The sequence below is a fragment of the Nerophis lumbriciformis genome, linkage group LG22 (assembly GCF_033978685.3).
Source record: "Nerophis lumbriciformis linkage group LG22, RoL_Nlum_v2.1, whole genome shotgun sequence".
NCBI lineage: Eukaryota > Metazoa > Chordata > Actinopteri > Syngnathiformes > Syngnathidae > Nerophis > Nerophis lumbriciformis.
In genome coordinates, this window is record NC_084569.2 from 15159959 (window position 1) to 15183484 (window position 23526).

The 23526-nt window shown below is 41.8% G+C and overlaps 1 protein-coding gene across 1 annotated transcript in view; it reads right to left on the bottom strand.

Moving 5' to 3' along the window:
- Nucleotides 1-23526, bottom strand: part of LOC133615524 (dynein axonemal assembly factor 5-like) — a 61559-nt gene that overhangs the window by 9772 nt on the left and 28261 nt on the right. Inside the window, exons 8-10 of the mRNA XM_061974166.1 lie at nt 21958-22126; nt 14306-14453; nt 5679-5829 (exon numbers count right to left, since the gene is read on the bottom strand). Of these exons, the coding sequence (XP_061830150.1) occupies nt 5679-5829; nt 14306-14453; nt 21958-22126 (468 nt within the window). The remainder of the gene's footprint in view (nt 1-5678; nt 5830-14305; nt 14454-21957; nt 22127-23526) is intronic.

Genomic DNA, 23526 nt, shown 5'->3' on the forward strand with positions numbered 1-23526 from the left:
TTGTAACTTTTTCTTTTGAAGAAAATATTCCTTTAGTATAGAAAGGATAAGGAGTAACACATATATGCACAAAATATAACCTTTCTGAATGATTTAAATGATGATATTTCATTGTACAGTCAAATTCTAGCAAGTAGGGACATGCAACATCCTTTTTTTAGTGTTCGATGCAGTTTAAATTAAGGGCGTCTGGATAGTTTTTCACTTCCGATATAATTCCAGGATTGGAGCCTTGAGTATTGGCTGATACCGATATTAGTTTGATACGATATCAGCACAAATCATAGAACATACTACATCCTAGTATTATTTTGTAGTGTGCAATGTTCGACAAGGCTTTATCAAGTGAAATTACTCAGAAAACAATAAGTCTGAAAAAATACCATATGACATAATAATGCTGTTGAAGTGGAGTATTGATTTATTTTTTGGCAACACAATTTGGTCACAATATTTCATTAAAATAGTCTCATGGCACAGTAAATGGAATAATGCGGACCTGTTTGTTACTGGATACTTTGTAATATAATACCTTGGAGACTTTGTATCTGTCTGCAAGTAATATACGACTATAATTATTTGATACAGTGGAACCTCGACTTACAAAACCCCTCTATATAAAAACTTTTTGATTTACAAACCTGCAGGCATGAAAGCAGGGCGAATCTTTGTTGGGGAGGCGGAGCCCTCCACATCACTTGCTGTGCAGGAGTCACGTCTAGATACTCCAGCATGTGTGCCTTTTCTTAGTTTTTTCACCTTTTGACACGTTTTGTCCATTTTGCTAACTCAATAAGAGTGCCAAAAACTCAACAGACCAGCGTGGAAAGAAGGAGCTAATTGCAAATTAATTAAAAAAAAGACTATTTGCCAGGAGTACATTCATGGCACTCACAAGCTCAGCACAGTAAGTAACCACATCAAGTTTTAGTTGTGATGAAGCCGGTCTTTTCTGGGAAAATATACCACAACAGAATTATATCATAGGAGAGGAGAAGACAGTATCTCTTCGCTCTTAGCAGAGCGGCCCCTTGCTCTTCCAACACACACACACGCAGAAAACGTACGGCTGCCATCTCCCCCTCCCCGTTCATTTTCCCTCCCTCTGTCTGCTCCTCTCACCAGTTTCTCATTTTACTTTTTGTTAGTTGTTTGTTATTGTCATACTTGCCAACCTTGAGACCTCCAATTTCGGGAGGTGGGGGGTGGGGGTGGGTGCGGGGGGCGTGGTTGGGGCGTGGTTGGGGGCGTGGTTAAGAGGGGAGGAGTATATTTACAGCTAGAATTCACCAAGTCAAGTATTTCATACAGGGGCGCCGCTAGGGATTTTGGGCCCCATGAAAAGAATCTTTACAGGGCCCCCAACACAGTGTCATTATTTTTTCTGTATTATAATTTCATCATCATTAGGGGCCTCTCTGGGCCCCCCTCCATCATGGGCCCCTATAATCCGTCTCCTTTACCCCCCCTTTTCGGCGCCCCTGATTTCATATATATACACAGGTAAAAGCCAGTAAATTAGAATATTTTGAAAAACTTGATTTATTTCAGTAATTGCATTCAAAAGGTGTAACTTGTACATTATATTTATTCATTGCACACAGACTGATGCATTCAAATGTTTATTTCATTTAATTTTGATGATTTGAAGTGGCAACAAATGAAAATCCAAAATTCCGTGTGTCACAAAATTAGAATATTACTTAAGGCTAATACAAAAAAGGGATTTTTAGAAATGTTGGCCAACTGAAAAGTATGAAAATGAAAAATATGAGCATGTACAATACTCAATACTTGGTTGGAGCTCCTTTTGCCTCAATTACTGCGTTAATGCGGCGTGGCATGGAGTCGATGAGTTTCTGGAACTGCTCAGGTGTTATGAGAGCCCAGGTTGCTCTGATAGTGGCCTTCAACTCTTCTGCGTTTTTGGGTCTGGCATTCTGCATCTTCCTTTTCACAATACCCCACAGATTTTCTATGGGGCTAAGGTCAGGGGAGTTGGCGGGCCAATTTAGAACAGAAATACCATGGTCCGTAAACCAGGCACGGGTAGATTTTGCGCTGTGTGCAGGCGCCATGTCCTGTTGGAACTTGAAATCTCCATCTCCATAGAGCAGGTCAGCAGCAGGAAGCATGAAGTGCTCTAAAACTTGCTGGTAGACGGCTGCGTTGACCCTGGATCTCAGGAAACAGAGTGGACCGACACCAGCAGATGACATGGCACCCCAAACCATCACTGATGGTGGAAACTTTACACTAGACTTCAGGCAACGTGGATCCTGTGCCTCTCCTGTCTTCCTCCAGACTCTGGGACCTCGATTTCCAAAGGAAATGCAAAATTTGCATGGTTGGGTGATGGTTTGGGGTGCCATGTCATCTGCTGGTGTCGGTCCACTCTGTTTCCTGAGATCCAGGGTCAACGCAGCCGTCTACCAGCAAGTTTTAGAGCACTTCATGCTTCCTGCTGCTGACCTGCTCTATGGAGATGGAGATTTCAAGTTCCAACAGGACTTGGCGCCTGCACACAGCGCAAAATCTACCCGTGCCTGGTTTACGGACCATGGTATTTCTGACCTTAGCCCCATAGAAAATCTGTGGGGTATTGTGAAAAGGAAGATGCAGAATGCCAGACCCAAAAACGCAGAAGAGTTGAAGGCCACTATCAGAGCAACCTGGGCTCTCATAACACCTGAGCAGTGCCAGAAACTCATCGACTCCATGCCACGCCGCATTAACGCAGTAATTGAGGCAAAAGGAGCTCCAACCAAGTATTGAGTATTGTACATGCTCATATTTTTCATTTTCATACTTTTCAGTTGGCCAACATTTCTAAAAATCCCTTTTTTGTATTAGCCTTAAGTAATATTCTAATTTTGTGACACACGGAATTTTGGATTTTCATTTGTTGCCACTTCAAATCATCAAAATTAAATGAAATAAACATTTGAATGCATCAGTCTGTGTGCAATGAATAAATATAATGTACAAGTTACACCTTTTGAATGCAATTACTGAAATAAATCAAGTTTTTCAAAATATTCTAATTTACTGGCTTTTACCTGTATATATATATATATATATATATATATATATACGGTATCCCCGTGACCCCAAAGGGAATAAGCGATAGAAAATGGATGGATGGATATATATATATATATATATATATATATATATATATATATATATATATATATATATATGTGTATATATATATATATATATATATATATATGTGTATATATATATATATATATATATATATATATATATATATATGTATATATATATATATATAAGAAATAATTGACTTTCAGTGAATTCTAGATATATATATATATATATATATAAAATAAGTACTTGAATTTCAGTGTTCATTTATTTACACACATACATACACATAACACTCATCTACTCATTGTTGAGTTAAGGGTTGACTTGTCCATCCTTGTTCTATTCTCTGTCACTATCTTTCTAACCATGCTGAACACCTTCTCTGATTATGCATTGCTGTGTAACACGCACAAATGTGCTTTCATCAAATGCACTAGATGGCAGTATTGTCCTGTTTAAGAGTGTCACAACATTGCTGTTTACGGCAGACGGACTGCTTTACTGTAGACGTTCTTTATATTGTGGGAAAGCGGACTCAGGTCCGCATGGAGCTGGAGGGGGCGTGGCCTCCAGCTCCGCCTGAATTTCGGGAGATTTTCGGGAGAAAATTTGTCCCGGGATTTTTTCGGGAGAGGCGCTGAATTTCGGGAGTCTCCCGGACAATCCGGGAGGGTTGGCAAGTATGGTTATTGTAGCAATATGGTTGTTTAAATTAAGGATTTTGTTTGTGAGAGGGCACCATAGTGACTTCTGTGTGTGCGCCTGTTAGCAGAGCAAAGCAGAACAGAGCATAAAGCAGCTTGTTGTTGCTGTTTTGACTTTCTTTTATTACATAGATAGTTGATCAATCGTCCCCTTGTGATATGGTTTAATATACATTGCTGTATATCACTTTATATTGTGCTGAAAATCTACAAACTAAAATATGGATTTATATTCGCACCGGATTATAAGGAGCACTGCCGATGAACGGGTCTATTCAGGTCTATTTTAATACATAAGACACACTGGATTATAAGGCGCATTTAAGAGTTCATATTATGATATTTTTTCTACATTTAAAACACTTCCCTGTGGTCTACACAAAATGTAATTATGGTTCTTTTGTCAGCATTTCGCAAAGATCATGTTTTACAGACCGTGATGTGATGTCAAGCCGTTGTCTGAACTTCTCTTCAGGATGCGCCCTTTAGTGGGCGGTTCTTATTTACGTGGCTCCACTTTGATAGTGTCTTCTCCCTGTCATCTTCGTTATACCGGTAGTTTTTAGTGCTTCCATAGCGAGTCTACTGACAGATTAAGTTAGAACTATACACTACTTTGTATTAGAAATGGCAACAGCAGAGGATGAATGCCCCACAACAAGAGGATAGATAAAAAAAGGAGCTTATGGACTACGGCCCGGGCTACAATGGAAGCCGCACGCAAATTTGCGGAAAGTTTGCAGAACCCAATTACACATCAGCAGGAACAAATAGGTAAGAAAAGTTGGTTTTACATAATAGGTTGAAACTTAACGGCAGATAACATGTTTTCTAATGGGTGCCATTTTGGGGTCCTTTACACACAGCATAATAATACCTGTAAGTTGAAGCACAGCACGTCTGACTACGGTAACGTAATGCTCCAACAATCCATCAAGCGTTGTGCTTTGTAGCTTACGGAAGTTGTACTAAACATTCTGACAGATTTTTGAGCGCAATGTGTAATGTTCTATATTCTCAATGAAATATCAAAGTTTTGGTCTTACCAGTGCTTGCTAGAGTCATTTATTGAAAAGGCTTCATTCAACCTGCAGTCCACACGTATCTTATGCGTGACTGCCATCTGCAGGCCACACTTATCATTACACCATGAACCATATGAAATTGGTTCAAGGTCTGCACAACCAGAAATAAATCATACACACGGCGCACCAAGTCCTAAAGCGCTATGACGATTTTTTAGAAAATAAAATGATTTTAAGTGTGCCTTATAGTTCGAAAAATACGGTACATTGTTTTCTATTGGGAACACTATACAAACTGTTGTATTTACAAACCATGTTCAAGAACCAAATTAGTTCTTAAATCGAGATTCTACTTTACTTCTTTATATTGACAAATGTGCAATATTGTTCAATTAAGGACACTTATTATGTATGTCCAGCTTGTGTGCTATTGTGTGCTTAAATGTAGTCTAGCTGCTTGCTTCTTGTAGTCTATAATAAAGCCTACTATGTTTACCTTATGTAAATTACTTCACTAAAACACAAGAAAAGATAGAACTTGTGTGCTTATTGGCGTACATTTAGATGTTGACTGGCTGTCCAACTTTGTGCAAGTAAACACACTGCAGGACAGCGCCTGTATCGGAGATTTTGGATGCAAGCCGATATCATTCGATACTTGCTGTTTTGCTGATATCAGACCGATATCCCATTTTAATATTGGATCGGGACACCTCCGGTTTAAATTAATCTTTTAAAATCAAAGTTTTTTAATATGCAGGGAGATCAACGTGCAGAACACTTTGCTTATAGTAAAAAGAGATTGCAGATACAGTGTGTGCGTGTGTGTTTGCACCTGTTGTGGTAGGATGGAGCCTCCGTGTAGGAGCGCCAGCAGACAGCTTAGGGCTGCGGTCCGTTGGGCCGTGGCACAGCGGCCAGCGCGCCACACCAGGTTAGGAAGCAGGATGTCAACCAGGAACTTTTGAGACTCGTCCCTGAACAGACTGGAAGAAAATGCTCCAATCAACGTCTGTACTCAATCAAACCGGTAGTCGCCAGGTGCGGGGTCTACAGAAGCAAATAACCACGGGGGTCTCATATTAGCATTAATAACTGTGGCTGTAGACAACCTAAATAAACCTAAATACATTCTTATTAGCGCCGCTCACATGGCGTGAAACTCATGCATGCGTGGTAGTTTGTAATAAACTGAGCAGTTTGCCTCTCACTGCTACCATGAATTGATTTACGTGGACCCCGACTTAAACAAGTTGAAAAACGTATTCGGGTGTTACCATTTAGTGGTCAATTGTACGGAATATGTACTGAACTGTGCAATCTACTAATAAAAGTTTAAATCAATCAACAAATGATTACAACATTGTTTCTCTTGCTGCTGTGTTGTGCAATATACTTGTTAATAAATGCCCTTGTGGTCAAAGACAGCTCAGTTTAACTTTCCACTTTCTCATGTCATCTACATCATTATTGCAGTGAAAAAGATAAATTATATTACATACACATTTTGCAAACTTCCCTGCCTAGAAAAAAATTATGTTGGGGGAATTGCTTATTAATTTAGGTAATTTTCTAGTCAGAAGGTGGCTGGGAATGTACGATAATTTTATTTGACTTGTTTTAAACATTTGCTAGAGAAGAGAATATCAGTATATCCTCCATAATTTGACTTCTCCCATTTCACCAATGCTGGTTCAGGTGTTTAAACATCCACTCACACACTTCCCAAAGTCCTCCACTTTCAGTCAGTGCTGAGAAGTGCCACAGTATTGCTTTGCAATACTGTGGCACTTCACTCCCACTAGAGGGAGACTGTGTGCCATAAATGCAGCCTGATTTTACACACTGTTGAAGTTCCTGTCTTAATCTGACAGAGTAAGGAATGAACAAATCTAAAAACAACACTTATAAGCATCATTACCTTATACACTTTCATAGGTCAAAGCCTTTACTTAGCTTTGGATGTTTCAGGGCCATTTTTTAAGAGCAGCATATACTTTTTATTTTGCACCTTCTACTTATAATTTAATGGCTTATTCAAGTCACAAAAGCCACAGATATACATCAAACAGTGTGTGTGTGGATTTCCCTTTTTTTGCTTGTTCTGCAGCAGAGTTATCATTATGTAATTTTGGATGAAGAACTAAGATTACAGAGATTATTTCAAGACTATTATTGACTTCTGACAAAGTGGGTACACTACTGGTCTGAAATTGTGCATGGGAGGATATGTACGTATCTTGTAGCTCCATTTAAATGATTTCTTTAGAAGATTGAATATGTCAAAAGATAATACGGTTAAAACTATCATGTTGCTGTGATCAGTTAAAACTCACAGGGAACAAATATAGAGCACATGTATGTGAATTATTGTTAAATTAAGTATGGATACGACTTTACAGCAACGGTATGAAGTGTTGAAAAATTGGTAGTTGAGAAAATATTTGACAAACAATTAGTAAATTGTGACAGAGATCTACTTCTTGCCAAAATAAAAGGGCTGGTTACAGTTTATTGTAGAGTAATATAATCATATTAAAAGTTGCTCTAATTTGGACCCCATTTTATTGGTGTGCCTAATATTGTGGTCAGTGATTGCATAATCATTAAAGGTTGAACATTTACAATACTGTTTGAGAAGGTTTACAATCTAGCATAATAATGTTGGTAATAATTCATTTGGACACTCCTAGTGGGAATGAATAACAAATAATGTCAATTTGTGGAACTTTGTGTAAATTATTTTTAATATTTTTATTTTTTAATGAAATTGAATCTTGTTATAAAGCAGAAATCCAGGCTACAGAATATTTTTCAGCATTTTCCAAAATACAAAATTAATTTTGGTAAAATGTAATTCACAAAGAACACTTCATAATGGTATGAACAGATTTGTATGAAAACTGTACATTAAAAAAATATGATGTCTGTAAGATTAAAATATATATTTTTGTAACACATTTTAATATAGGAAATTAATAATTATACAAATATTTTTTACTAACAATGAACATTTACATTTTGTTATTAGAAGACATGCATGCAAAGTAATTATGACATCCAAAATAATGTACATAAGGAATTTTGATGATTAAATTAAACACTTCATGGGAATCAATAAGAAATATTGTTAAATCATGGAATTTTGTCTAAACTATTTTTTTTTTTAAATAAATGTGTATCTTGTTATAAGCAGACATTCTTGCAAACTAAGAATACAGAAAAATGTTATGCAAAATGAGAATATATTTGAGCATTTTCATAAAGACACAATCAATTATTGTGATACATTTTGATTTAAGAAGGACATGTTATATTGTATATATCGAAGACTTCTATGGAAATGCAAGAACCGAGACTCAGATTTCCCTCGCCCGGACGCGGGTCACCGGGGCCCCCCTCCGGAGCCAGGCCCGGAGTTGGGGCACGATGGCGAGCGCCTGGTGGCCGGGCCTGTCCCCATGGGGCCCGGCCGGGCACAGCCCGAAGAGGCAACGTGGGTCCCCCCGCCAATGGGCTCACCACCCATAGCAGGGGCCATAGAGGTCGGGTGCAATGTGAGCTGGGCGGTAGCCGAAGGCAGGGCACTTGGCGGTCCGATCCTCGGCTACAGAAGCTAGCTCTTGGGACGTGGAACGTCACCTCGCTGGGGGGGAAGGAGCCTGAGCTAGTGTGCGAGGTAGAGAAGTTCCGGTTGGATATAGTCGGACTCACCTCGACGCACAGCAAGGGCTCTGGAACCAGTTCTCTCGAGAGGGGCTGGACTCTCTTCCACTCTGGCGTTGCCAGCAGTGAGAGGCGACGGGCTGGGGTGGCAATTCTTGTTGCCCCCCGGCTCAGAGCCTGCATGTTGGAGTTCAACCCGGTGGACGAGAGGGTAGCTTCCCTCCGCCTTCGGGTGGGGGGACGGGTCCTGACTGTTGTTTGCGCTTACGCGCCAAACAGCAGCTCAGAGTACCCACTCTTTTTGGATTCACTCGAGGGAGTACTTGAGAGTGCTCCCCCGGGTGATTCCCTCGTTCTACTGGGGGACTTCAACTCTCATATTGGCAACGACAGTGAAACCTGGAGAGGCGTGATTGGGAAGAATGGCCGCCCGGATCTGAACCCAAGTGGTGTTTTGTTATTGGACTTTTGTGCCCGTCACGGATTGTCCATAACGAACACCATGTTCAAGCATAAGGGTGTCCATATGTGCACTTGGCACCAGGACACCCTAGGCCGCAGTTCTATGATCGACTTTGTAGTTGTGTCATCGGATTTGCGGCCTCATGTTTTGGACACTCGGGTGAAGAGAGGGGCGGAGCTTTCTACCGATCACCACCTGGTGGTGAGTTGGCTGCGATGGTGGGGGAGGATGCCGGACAGACCTGGCAGGCCCAAACGCATTGTGAGGGTTTGCTGGGAACGTCTGGCAGAGTCTCCTGTCAGAGAGAGTTTCAATTCCCACCTCCGGAAGAACTTTGAACATGTCACGAGGGAGGTGCTGGACATTGAGTCCGAGTGGACCATGTTCCGCACCTCTATTGTCGAGGCGGCCGATTGGAGCTGTGGCCGCAAGGTAGTTGGTGCCTGTCGTGGCGGTAATCCTAGAACCCGTTGGTGGACACCGGCGGTGAGGGATGCCGTCAAGCTGAAGAAGGAGTCCTATCGGGTTCTTTTGGCTCATGGGACTCCTGAGGCAGCGGACAGGTACCGACAGGCCAAGCGGTGTGCGGCTTCAGCGGTCGCGGAGGCAAAAACTCGGACATGGGAGGAGTTCGGGGAAGCCATGGAAAACGACTTCCGGACGGCTTCGAAGCGATTCTGGACCACCATCCACCGCCTCAGGAAGGGGAAGCAGTGCACTACCAACACCGTGTATGGTGCGGATGGTGTTCTGCTGACCTCGACTGCGGAAGTTGTGGATCGGTGGAGGGAATACTTCGAAGACCTCCTCAATCCCACCAACACGTCTTCCTATGAGGAAGCAGTGCCTGAGGAATCTGTGGTGGGCTCTCCTATTTCTGGGGCTGAGGTTGCTGAGGTAGTTAAAAAGCTCCTCGGTGGCAAGGCCCCGGGGGTGGATGAGATCCGCCCGGAGTTCCTTAAGGCTCTGGATGCTGTAGGGCTGTCTTGGTTGACAAGACTCTGCAGCATCGCGTGGACATCGGGGGCAGTACCTCTGGATTGGCAGACCGGGGTGGTGGTTCCTCTCTTTAAAAAGGGGAACCGGAGGGTGTGTTCTAACTATCGTGGGATCACACTCCTCAGCCTTCCCGGTAAGGTCTATTCAGGTGTACTGGAGAGGAGGCTACGCCGGATAGTCGAACCTCGGATTCAGGAGGAACAGTGTGGTTTTCGTCCTGGTCGTGGAACTGTGGACCAGCTCTATACTCTCGGCAGGGTCCTTGAGGGTGCATGGGAGTTTGCCCAACCAGTCTACATGTGCTTTGTGGACTTGGAGAAGGCATTCGACCGTGTCCCTCGGGAAGTCCTGTGGGGAGTGCTCAGAGAGTATGGGGTTTCGGACTGTCTGATTGTGGCGGTCCGCTCCCTGTATGATCAGTGTCAGAGCTTGGTTCGCATTGCCGGCAGTAAGTCGGACACGTTTCCGGTGAGGGTTGGACTCCGCCAAGGCTGCCCTTTGTCACCGATTCTGTTCATAACTTTTATGGACAGAATTTCTAGGCGCAGTCAAGGCGTTGAGGGGATCCGGTTTGGTGGCTGCAGGATTAGGTCTCTGCTTTTTGCAGATGATTTGGTCCTGATGGCTTCATCTGGCCAGGATCTTCAGCTCTCACTGGATCGGTTCGCAGCTGAGTGTGAAGCGACTGGGATGAGAATCAGCACCTCCAAGTCCGAGTCCATGGTTCTCGCCCGGAAAAGGGTGGAGTGCCATCTCCGGGTTGGGGAGGAGATCTTGCCCCAAGTGGAGGAGTTCAAGTACCTCGGAGTCTTGTTCACGAGTGAGGGAAGAGTGGATCGTGAGATCGACAGGCGGATCGGTGCGGCGTCTTCAGTAATGCGGACGCTGTATCGATCCGTTGTGGTGAAGAAGGAGCTGAGCCGGAAGGCAAAGCTCTCAATTTACCGGTCGATCTACGTTCCCATCCTCACCTATGGTCATGAGCTTTGGGTTATGACCGAAAGGACAAGATCACGGGTACAAGCGGCCGAAATGAGTTTCCTCCGCCGGGTGGCGGGGCTCTCCCTTAGAGATAGGGTGAGAAGCTCTGTCATCCGGGGGGAGCTCAAAGTAAAGCCGCTGCTCCTCCGCATCGAGAGGAGCCAGATGAGGTGGTTCGGGCATCTGGTCAGGATGCCACCTGAGCGCCTCCCTAAGGAGGTGTTTAGGGCATGTCCGACCGGTAGGAGGCCACGGGGAAGACCCAGGACACGTTGGGAAGACTATGTCTCCCGGCTGGCCTGGGAACGCCTCGGGATCCCCCGGGAGGAGCTGGACGAAGTGGCTGGGGAGAGGGAAGTCTGGGCTTCCCTGCTTAGGCTGCTGCCCCCGCGACCCGACCTCGGATAAGCGGAAGAAGATGGATGGATGGATGGATGTTATATTGTTATTAACAGATATACATGCAAACTTTACATTCAAAATATTTAAGATTGATATATATTTTATTAATGTTTTTTTTCCATAGGAAAACAGACATGCATGCAAAGTAGTTGTAACATATAAAATTATATAAATAAGGGATGTTGATAATAATTCAGTTTGAAATTCCATAGGAATGAATAAACAAATAATTAAATGAATTTTGTCTAAACTATTATCTATATTTCTTTATTTGTATCTAGTCATAAGCAGACATTCATGCAGACTAAGAATACAGAAAAATGAGTGTGTAGGATTATACTTTTTTTTTACAATTTTTTCAAAAATACAAAAGGAACATTTCATATTATTCTGAACAGACATGCGTGCAAACTATATCTGTAAAATTAAAATATATTTAGTAATGTGTTTTATGGTAAATTCATGATTTTATGAACATTTGGAGTTGACTTATATTGAACATATTTACTTTGTTAGTAACAGACATGCATGCAAAGTAATGATGAATACAAAAATGTAAAAGAAAATATGTAAAAATATATATATATATATATATATATATATTTTTTTTTTTACAATAAATTATTCAATTTATTCATATTATTGCTTCATTTTTTGCGAACAAAATTTAGTTTTCCTTCTTATTTCTGTTAATTATTGTGAGTTCACATGTGAAAAGTCCTACTGTTTGAATCGCTGTCAGGAAAATGATACTTTTGTCAGTAAAACGTCATGATTCATGACAGGTCCATATGACTTTGTGTCTCTTAGAAGGGATGCTATCTGTCCTTCATCTTAAGCAGTGGAAAGCCCCACAAATCTTAACAGAGCATTTGGCCACATCCTTAAGAGTTACTGACATGTCTCCAAGACAACTCCATAAGCGCAGTTTGTCTTTGGGATTGACAGCAGCAGCTGTTGCTGCGATGGCTGGAACCCTTGCCATGGCCTCGAGCATTCTCTCAGATTAGTGTCGTGAGCCCAGGCTAAAAGGCCGCACAGCTGAGGGGTTCGGTGGGACCCTGGAGGGCTGAAAGGTAGACCCAGATGGGACAAACCCATAAACAGAAGCCCCTAGTGGGGTGTCAAGACAAACCCATCACGTCCTACCTCCTTCATCAGGCATTATTACTAAATGACTGCAGGGGGAGAGTCCGATAGCGAGTGTCCTCCTACTCGAAGTGATAAGATTTGAACTCAAACTGTGTTTTAACATCCGAAAGAAGTCAATGTGACCGAATGGAAACACACTGTTGCTGTATTTATGTGTCTTTCTACCTTTCTAATTCTGGTGCCAAGTGGGCGGAGTGTTCATTTGCAGTTTGATGTGAGGTGAAGTCTAAAAATACAGGGTGTGCTAATCACAATGAGTTGGGGAAACAACCTGAAACGACAGTGGGAGGTAAACGCTTCAAAAACTTGTGACAGAATAAGAAATAGCTGTACATAGTATATATAAATGATTCATATGCTGTTTTGTTTCTGTGTACCACCAAATATTTCACAATTGCTGTCACAATTTGTCAAGAGGCTCAAACAATGGGATGTGTCGGGGGCCCTGGTCATTGGACTTTTGGGCGTGTGCGGCCAGAGGTCAGGTTTGGGTTCATCTGTGGACGCGAGACTGTGTTCAGGTTCCGGGTTCGCCTTGAGACCCAATGTGAAAACAACTTTAAGTGGTGTATACTGAACACAAGGATTAAACAAAATCATAAATATATATATTGCTCTGAGGATTGTTGTAATTTGGAGAGGTGGTAGGATTTAGCTCTGCTTCTTGCCACTCTTTTTCGGACATGTTGAAATAAAAACTGTCAACATTTGTTTGTACACCAATGTAACCTGGTATGCATGACCGAAATAAAATGAACTGAACTGAATACGATGCAACAAGCTTGGCACACCTATCTTTGGGCAGTTTCGCACATTCCTCTTTGCAGCACCTCTCAAGCTTCATCAGATTGGATGGGAAGCGTTGGTTTTCATTCAGGATGTCTTTGTACATTGCTGCATTCATCTTAATCTAGTCAGACAGAAAACCTAGAACCTGATGTTCACTCTGTCAGAGCTACAGCATTCCTATGTGGAGAGAGGAGAACCTTCCAGAAGGACAACTATCTCTGCAGCAATCCACCAATCAGGAAACCAGACGAAAGACATTTCTTTGTAAAAGGTTCACCAAAGTGCACCTGAAAGACTCTTAGAATATATAAAACAAAACTCTCTGCTCTGATGAGACATAAATGTAGCTCTTTGGCATGAACGCCAGGCATCATGTTTGGAGGAAACGGGCACTGCTCATCACCAGGGCAATACCATCCCTACAGTGAAGCATGGTATGGGGATGTTTTAAAGCGGCAGGAACTGGGAGACTAGTTAGGATAGAGGGAACAAAGAATGCAGCAACGTACAGAGACATCCTGGATGAAAACCAATGCTTCCCATCCAACCTGAGAGGTGCTGCAAAGAGGAATGGGCAAGGAGCAACCTGCAAAACTGCCCAAAGTTAAGTGTACCAAGCTTGTGGCATCGTATTCAAGAAGGCTTGAGGCTGTAATTGCTGCCAAAGTGCTTAAACAAAGTATTGAGCAAAGGCTGTGAATACTTATGCAGGTGTGATTTGAAAATATGTATTCCATTATAGAATAGGGCTGTAACATAACAAAATGTGGAAAAAAAATTAAGCTCTGTGAATACTTTCCGGATGCACTGTATGTGCACCTTGCGGTCACGTCACATTGTAGCCACCAAAACCACACAAACAGACTGGCATCCAAAACTGCGTCAAAATGCATGAACCTTATGATTTGACACTATGGCATTGTTTAACATGAAACATATCCAACCCCTTTAAGTGTCTTTTAAAGGTTGTTTCCCTGACTCTGTGTGTGCGTGTGTGTGGGAGATCTAACCCTTTGGAATCCAACGTGTTGCCTCTGTCCAGCAGCAACTTAGCTAGCATGGTAAAAATGCTCATCCTCATCTCTTGGTCTCGCTCTGGTTGGAGGCAGGAGTGCAGCAAAGGCATCAACTGGCTCACAAACTCTCCAATAACTGGACCTATAACACACACGGATATATATACATCATATTTCTTACTAACATGCTCTTCACCTGCTGTGCACTTTCTGCATGGAACAAACAACACATTGTACACACAGCTTAAAAACTGCTTCTCTGTTCTATATTGGAAACCTTCCTCATTTTTATTAGTGTGTCTTCTCAAGTTTGCAAGATCCTAAATGCCCTTAGGTAAAAAGAAGACAAGGCCAGCACACTCAAAGGATATTTAGTGTAGCATTGACTAAAGGTTATTGAGACATCAATAGAGTCGGTAGACAGTGACATACACGCCACACAGTGCCCTGAGGAAATGAGACATAAAAAGGTCCTTGTGTCAAACAGTGTTTCCAAACAAGTGTCTATTACAGGAAAAGTGAGACTCTCACACAACAAGTATTCCCAGTCGCACCACTGCCCACACACACACTCACCAACACACACACGCCATGTTTACAGAGCCATATTTAGCCCTACATTTGTGTGTAATGCCTGATAAGCGCCCGTGCACTGTTCAATTGCAAAGCAAGAGAGGAGACGGCGGATATCCTGAGTGGGTTCAATGGGTGGCGTGCAACCACAAGAGGAGATATGGCAGACAGGAACATTTGAATCAAAGGGTGTGTCGGCCAAGGTCAGAATCACAGCAGAGAACAGCAGTGAATTTATTTTGTAACAGTCAAAACTTCTGAAGTGTGAACAAAATTCAATAGAGCTTCTGAGGTGTCAATTCATGTGTCCAGCAGCCCATAAAATATACACTAAAAATGTAGCCATACAAATGATATTAAATCAAATCCAATCAAATCAACTTTATTTATAAAGCACATTTAAAATTTACCACAGGGGTAGCCAAAGTGCTGTACAATGAACAGGTTAAAAGATAAAACGAGTACCGAGCAAACACAACACAACACAAACAGAACACGATAAAAAATAAATAATTAAAATAGAATAAATAAAAACATAAAAAACATAAAAACAGGTTCACAGCAGGTGTATTATGGGGCGCCATTGCAGGATGGGTATCACTCAGTGTTAAAAGCCATGGAATAAAAGTATGTTTTTAAGAGAGATTTAAAAACAGGAAGAGAGGAGGCTTGTCTAACACTCAGGGGTAGGTCGTTCCAGAGCTTGGGAGCAGCAACGGCGAAAGCTCTGTCACCTCTAAGCTTCAGCCTTGTGTCAGGGACCGTCAACAGCAGCTGATCGGCTGATCTTAAGGATCGGGTGGGGCAGTAAGGCTGAAGGAGGTCGGAGAGATAGGTTGGCGCGAGGTTGTTTAGACATTTAAAAACAAATAAAAGGAGTTTAAAATTGATTCGGTAACGCACAGGGAGCCAGTGAAGGGACGCTAAAATAGGGGTGATGTGCTCACGTCTGCGGGTCTGTGTTAGCAGACGAGCAGCAGAGTTCTGCACGAGCTGCAGGCGGGCGAGGGAGGCCTGGTTAATGCCTACATACAGGGCATTACAGTAATCAAGACGAGTCGAGATAAAGGCGTGGATTAATTTCTCAAGATCATGTCTTGATAGAAGCGGTTTCACTCTCGCTATTTGGCGTAATTGATAAAAGCTTTTTTGAACGACGCTGCTGATTTGTTTTTCGAATTTAAAATCTGAGTCAAACTTTACCCCCAGGTTTGTGACACAGTCGCTGAGATACGGGGTCAGAGTGCCGAGGTCAACGTTGGGGGAGGGAGAGCGACTTGGACCGAACAACATAACTTCTGTTTTATCTTCATTTAGGCTCAGGAAGTTAGCTGAAAGCCAGACTTTGATGTCGTGCAGGCAGTCAATAAGATGTTGAACCGTGTTATTTTGTGCCATGGGAAAATAAATCTGGCAATCATCGGCGTAAAAATGAAATGCAATACTGTACTTCCTAAAAATTAAAATGCATATGTTCTTTATGATACTGATGATATGATATTAATGTTGATACATTTCTCGTAGTCATTGAATTAAAGGGGTCCTGTTATGCAAAACCAAATGTTCTTACCTGTTCATACCTGTTTTTGAGTATGCGGGATTCTCATAAATTCCAGAAATTTGAAATCAAACCATGGAGGTATTGCAGAGATATTTATAAAACAATCTTGCCATCTTCCAAATTTGTTCCAAACGAGCCGTTTGGAATTGGACCCGATGTGGGAGGTTTTTCCTCTTGGTGACGTCAGCGGATATTTCCATATATAGGAACGTTTTACACGAAGAGCTTTGCAAGAGTTCGCCATTGTAGTACGACATTGTAGTCATTAAGCTCATTCTTTTTTTCAGACCTCTTGTTGTGGGGCAGACTGGCTCATACATGCACATGCATCTTCTGCTGTTTACATTTCTATTAAAAATGTAGCGTATAACTTGAACTTATATCTGTCAGTACTCTTGATATAAAAGCACTAAAAACTACAACATGGCTGACGGGAAGAACACAGTCAACATCGGAAAACATGACTTGAGGTGTAAATGTAGTCGAATTGGCGAAGCACTATGAGCATATTCTCTATACTGAAGCAAGATGAGTCGATAAATAATAACACCAACCTAAGACGCCAAAATAAAAGCTATCACCTGCTGCTGAGAGAAAATTGGTCAGGATGATCAAGAGTCAACTGAGAACCACCAAAAAGCAAGTCTGCAATGAATTGGAAGCTGCTGGAACACAGGTTTCAGTGTCCACAGTCAAGCGTGTTTTGCATCGCCATGGACTGTGAGGCTAACATGCAAGAAGGAAGCCCTTGCTCCAGAAGCGACACCTTAAGGCTTGTCTAAAGTTTGCTGCTGATCACATGGGCAAAGATAAGACTTTCTGGAGGAAAGTTCTGTGGTCAGATGAAATTAAAATTGGCCACAATACCCAGCAATATGTTTGGAGGAGAAAAGGTGAGGCCTTTAATCCCAGAAACACCATTCCTACCGTCAAGCATGGTGGTGGTAGTATTATTATCTGGACCTGTTTTGCTGCCAATGGAACTGGTGCTTTACAGGGAGTAAATGGGACAATGAAAAAGGAGGATTACCTCCAAATTCTTCAGGACAACCTAAAATCATAAGCCCGAAGGTTGGGTATTGGGCGCAGTTGGGTGTTCCAACAGGACAATGACCCCAAACACACGTCAACAGTTGTAAAGGAATGGCTAAATCAGGTTAGAATTAAGGTTTTAGAATGGCCTTCCCAAAGTCCTGACTTAAACTCCATTGAGAACATGTGGACAATGCTAAAGAATCAAGTCCATGTCAGAAAACCAACAAACTCAGTGGCCAAGTGGTTAGAGTGTCCACCCTGAGATCGGTAGGTTGAGAGTTCAAACTCGGGCCGAGTCATACCAAAGACTATAAAAATGGGACCCATTACCTCCCTGCTTGGCACTCAGCATCAAGGGTTGGAATTGGGGGTTAAATCACCAAAAATGATTCCCGGGCGCAGCCACCGCTGCTGCCCACTGCTCCCCTCACCTACCAGGGGGTGATCAAGGGTGATGGGTCAAATGCAGAGAATAATTTCGCCACACCTAGTGTGTGTGACAATCATTGATACTTTAACTTTAAATTTAGCTGGACTGCATCAATTTTGTCAAGAGGAGTGGTCAAAAATTCAACCAGAAGCTTGCCAGAAGCTTGTGGATGACTACCAAAAGCGCCTTATTGCAGTGAAACTTGCCAAGGGACATGTAACCAAATATTAACATTGCTGTATGTATACTTTTGACCCAGCAGATTTGGTCACATTATCAGTAGACCCATAATAAATTCATAAAAGAACCAAACTTCATGAATGTTTTTTGTGACCAACAAGTATGTGCTCCAATCACTCTATCACAAAAAAACAAGAGTTGTAGAAATTATTGGAAACTCAAGACAGCCATGACATTATGTCCTTCACAAGTCTATGTAAACTTTTGACCACGACTGTGTATATATATATATATATATATATATATATATATATATATATATATATATATATATACATATACACACACACACACACATTTGCAGCTAATTTTATAGGCTGTTTTATCTGTTTTGGCTTTTTATGATGTTCATTTTCACTTCCATGTCACACTCTTGCATGGAAGATATGAAGTCCAAAAAGTTGACAAAAAAGTGCCGTTGCTGTCATCTCCTCAAGGTAGTTGTAAAACTGTGTGTGAGTTTTCTGATTCGAAGTAATGAGCACACAGTGCAGCGTTGCGCATATAGCAGTGTGACACACACAGGCAACGGTAACCTTCCGCCGCGCACGCTTCAACTAGTACTGTAGCGAATATCTTTTTTGTATGTTTGTTCACTACAGTGTGTTGGATTCTTGTTGATGTGTATTTAAAGACATTTCTATTTGGGAAAAATATATATTTAATATATATAGAAATATATATTTATAAAATAAATGTCTTATTATCTCCTGATGGGTGCTGGTTAGCGCCTTGCATGGCAGCTCCCTCCATCAGTGTGTGAATGTGTGTGTGAATGGGTAAATGTGGAAGTAGTGTCAAAGCGCTTTGAGTACCTTGAAGGTAGAAAAGCGCTATACAAGTACAACCCATTTATCATTATCATTTATTAGTCAATTATTTCAGGTCACCTTGCAGTACCTCCCTGTACCGCCTAGGGGTCTCAGTTCCCTGTTGAAGACCACTGATCTAAAAGTATGTTTTTCCTATTTAAAACCATGCTAGATGTTAAGCACAGAATCAATAGATGTCAATCTATTTAAATGAGTAACATTGATTTGTGGTACGGATATTTTAAGTTACGAGCTTCTCCACAGAGCCAATTAAACACAAAAGCCCAGGTACCGCTGTATTTGATTAATCGACTATTTGTTATTTTGCAATATTTTTTTTTATAATACAGATGTCCAAACTTCAAAATATTACTGACAAGCATGCTTGAATGTAGCTTAAGTTCTTACAGCTGAGGTCTTGTTACCCTTCTGTAGACAGCTGAGTTCAATTACTCACAAGTGCTCAAATCTTAACGATATCATCAAGTAGCCAGGACAGAGCCAAAATAACCTGAATCTCGCCAGATCCTTGTAGTTCACCGAGCTCCACACAAGGATCTGGGAGTTCTCAATAGGAGATGTACAGTATTTCAGAAGGTGGGGCCTTGTAAAAAAAATAATTGTATGTAATTGGATAAACCACTTGTCCGTTATCTTGAATGAAGTGATACTTTAACCACTCACATCGAAATCAACCCGTGACGCTGATGAGAGCGACGCTGGGAAATCCAAACCCGGTCGGAAGAAGAGCCAAATCATCCTTGCCACCAATAAATGCCTTCAAAACTGTTCTCTGTTCATCTTTTAAAGAATTAGTATTCGATAGATTAGACAAAACAGTTGCAATAGCAGAATCAATGTCAGCACACGAAGCAGCGAGGGCTGCATGCTGCTCTTGTTGTTTGACAAACAGTCGCTTCGGCGCTATGTCACATCTATGAAATCCCGCCCGGCGATCCTGATTGGTTCATTATTTTTTGCTATCTTGAAGGAGTTTGCAATGCCTTCGAGCCCAGACCCTGCTGCCCTCTGGGAAGCGCTACAGGTGCATTAAAACCAAAACAAACAGGCTAAAGAACAGCTTCTTCCCCAGGGCCATAACCATCCTGAACGGACTGCCCCATTGTCCCTCATAACTGCCTTCTCTTCGGTGCAATAACCCATTCCACCAACCACCCTGTTTTTTTCATGTATATATTCATTTCACCCTATATTCATTGCACTTCTATATTTTTTAAATTTTTATATATTTACACATTGTTTTTCGAGCATGCACACATCGCACTGTATGGAATGGCCTCAATCTTGTTACCCTGCGTAATGACAATAAAGCTGATTCTGATTCTGATTCTGAGCTCAGCGAACTACAAGGATCTGGCGAGAGTCAGGTTAGGGCCAATATGCAATAAGCTATTTCCTGTTCTACGGTCAACATCACATTTTCTCACGATCATCACTGGTACTCTTTTATGATGGCATCACAAAAACACCAACGAAAAATCAAAAGGAGATCTTTTTCAGATATTCACTGAAGTATCATAAGAATTGATGGTAATGCGACTTTAAAAGCGTATTTTGATCAAATTTCTAAGTACCGGTATGCAGAGGCACTGTAGTCTGTTAATTGTTTGGTAGTCACCTTTGTGTGTTAAATATGTATAGATATAAAGAAATAGATGTTCGTATTTTAGAAAAAAGTCAGGTGATATTCTTCTGCGTTGAAGTTAGTGTGTTTTCTGTATGACGTCACATTATTTATGTACTGTAGCTGATGCGGGTTTTGGTATCCTCCCTGTGGTGGAAAACACAAGCCACATCGGAGTTTACCACTTCAAACTGTACCGTACTGCTCGGTGGAAACATGGGTATCATTACTGTCAAGTATTGGAGTCAAGTACCAGGCTAAAGGGGAAATAAAAGATTCACCAAAAAATGATCGGTCTCATTTCAGCTGAGCAACTTGAAGGATATGAGAGGCTCTTGTCTCTGACAAAAACAGATGAGGTGCTGGAAGAGCTGATGAGCAAGCAAAAAGATCAAAGTTTGCTTCCAGCCTATTGTTCGACATACATCCCCGAAACATATGCACATCAAACACAGGAGCCACACTCCGTTGCAGCCTTCTCTTGCAAAAATACATCCTGGCTATGAATCCTGGAGGGCTTATAGCGCGCCATTCAAATGCACAAATGAAAAGTTGCGCATTCACAATTGGCCTTCAAAGTGGCCTTGATCCAAGAGAAGGTCAAGAGCAGGCGGCGGTTGGGCTGTTTGATGTCCTGACCCGTGTTGGGATCACAGTGCGAGTGGACCGGTTGTGTGTGTCTGTTTGCTAGGGGATTACTGGGGCACCCAGCTGCCCAGTCAGTTAGAAAGAGAGGGGAAAGGGAGGGAAGAAGGGATGCAGATGAAAGTGTGGCACAAGGAGGTGCTGATGATGGAGGATTAAATGGCATAGACGCAGCTAAAGAGAAGGTCTCAGCGCCACAGACAGTGAGTGTCAGCCCTATTAAACATGCACACACACACCCTCTAATTTAGGCCCTGCTGAGACACACTGATAAGCTGGAAAGAGAGAGGGCCAGGGATTTACAAAATGTCAATAAGCTAACTGGTGCTAATGACAGATTTCTGATTGAGTAACCTTGCAGATTTCTTCCCGGATGACTGACAAAGCATTCATCTCAAACTGGCATACTGCAATAAATCTACTACTGAGGATGCATGGAAAGTGGTGTTTTTCTCTTTGCAAATGAGAGAATGTATTCTGCTGCTTTGACAGCTGGAGGGTTTGATGCACTGCCTCAATGATGGATCATGTGTGAACAGCTAAATGTTTAAAACATGATGTAAGGGCTTGTGTCTGAACCTGTTTCGGGGAAAGGGTGCGCAATGAAGTAATGCTTGATAAAAAAACATTAACGAGATTATATGTTTTTTGCAGTGTGCTTCTGGAAATCACCATCAGACAATGTTGTCTCATGTAAGTTCTCACCTGATTGCACCACTATGATGTGCATTTGCAGCCTGTGTGGGGTATAACTGGACCAGGTGTTCACGGAGACAGACAGCCAGTCCAGCAGTTGGCCCATGTGTTGCCTGTAGAGCTCCATCTCAGAGGCAAGGCCCTGGACCTTGTATAAGGTCTGTACACTCTCTAGGGCCTGAGGGAGACACGTTAAAAGGCTGAAAAGAATAGTGTGACCACAACAAAGGGAAGTTGCAACTTGTGCAAGAGATCTATGTATTGAGGTTTTCTTGGAAACGCTTGAATTTTGAATAAATGATAAAAAAGAAGGAACACAAATGACTTAATTGTAATTCAAAGTCTGTCCACAAACCCTCGGGTCTTGGCTTTATTTGTTTAAACCAATCAACCCATGAGAACTGGGTTGAGGAGACACAAATCATGTCTGACAAACAATAGAATATAATAAAATGCATTCATTGTCATTATACATCAGCAAAATAAAATTAGAGCATCACTAATATCAATGCAAAAAAGGAAAAAAAATAAGGTGTTCAAGGAAAAAAATGCAAAAATTAGAAATATATACAATTTAAACAAGAAGTAAGGTGCATAGTTCGGTGGTCTTACAGTAATTAATGCCAAAAAAGCAAAGTTAAATAGTTGCAACTTAAAAAAAGGGCTCGCACAACTACTAATAATTAGGGTGTTGCGCAACCCTTACACAAGCATTTTTACAAATTATGGTTTCAACTCATATAGACTTCAAATGAGAAGTATTCTCTTCAGTTGACTAAATACACCCCTCTCCGACATTTCTGGGGTACAGTGCATCCGCAAAGTATTCAAAGGGCTTCACCTTTTTCCAAATTTTTTTGTTACAGCCTTTTTCTAAAATGGAATAGATGATTTTTTTTGTCCTCAAAATTCTACAGCCAATACCCAATAATGACAATGTCAAAATGTTTTTTAAAAATGTTTTGCAAAATTATATTTAAAAAAAATGATGCAAAAACATGCAAGTAAGTATTCAGAGCCTACCTTTGGCAGAAATTACAGCCTTAAGTATTATTGTGTACGATACCACAAGCTCTGCACACCTATCTTTGGGCTGTTTCGCCCATTCCTCTTTGCATCACCTCTCAAGCTCCATCAGGTTGGATGAAAAGCGTTGGTTTTCATCCAGGATGTCTCTGTACATTGCTGCATTCATCTTAGTCTAGTCAGGGAGGAAACCAAGAACCCAGTGGTCACTCTGTCAGAGCTACAGCAATCCTCTGTGAAGAGAGGAGTACCTTACAGAAGGACAACCGTCTCTGCAGCAAACCACCAATCAAGCCTGTATGGTATAGTGGCCAGACAAAAGCCATTTCTCAGGGAAAAAAAAGTTGGCCAACATAAAACTGAAATGAAAAACAAAATTCTCTGGTCTGATGAGGCAAAGACGGAATTCTTTGGTGTGAATGCAAGGCGTCATGTTTGGAGGAAACCAGGCACTGCTCATCATCAGGCCAATTCCATTACTACAGTGAAGCATGGTGGTGACAGCATCATGCTGTGGGGGATGTTTTTCTGTGGCAGGATTGGGAGACTAGT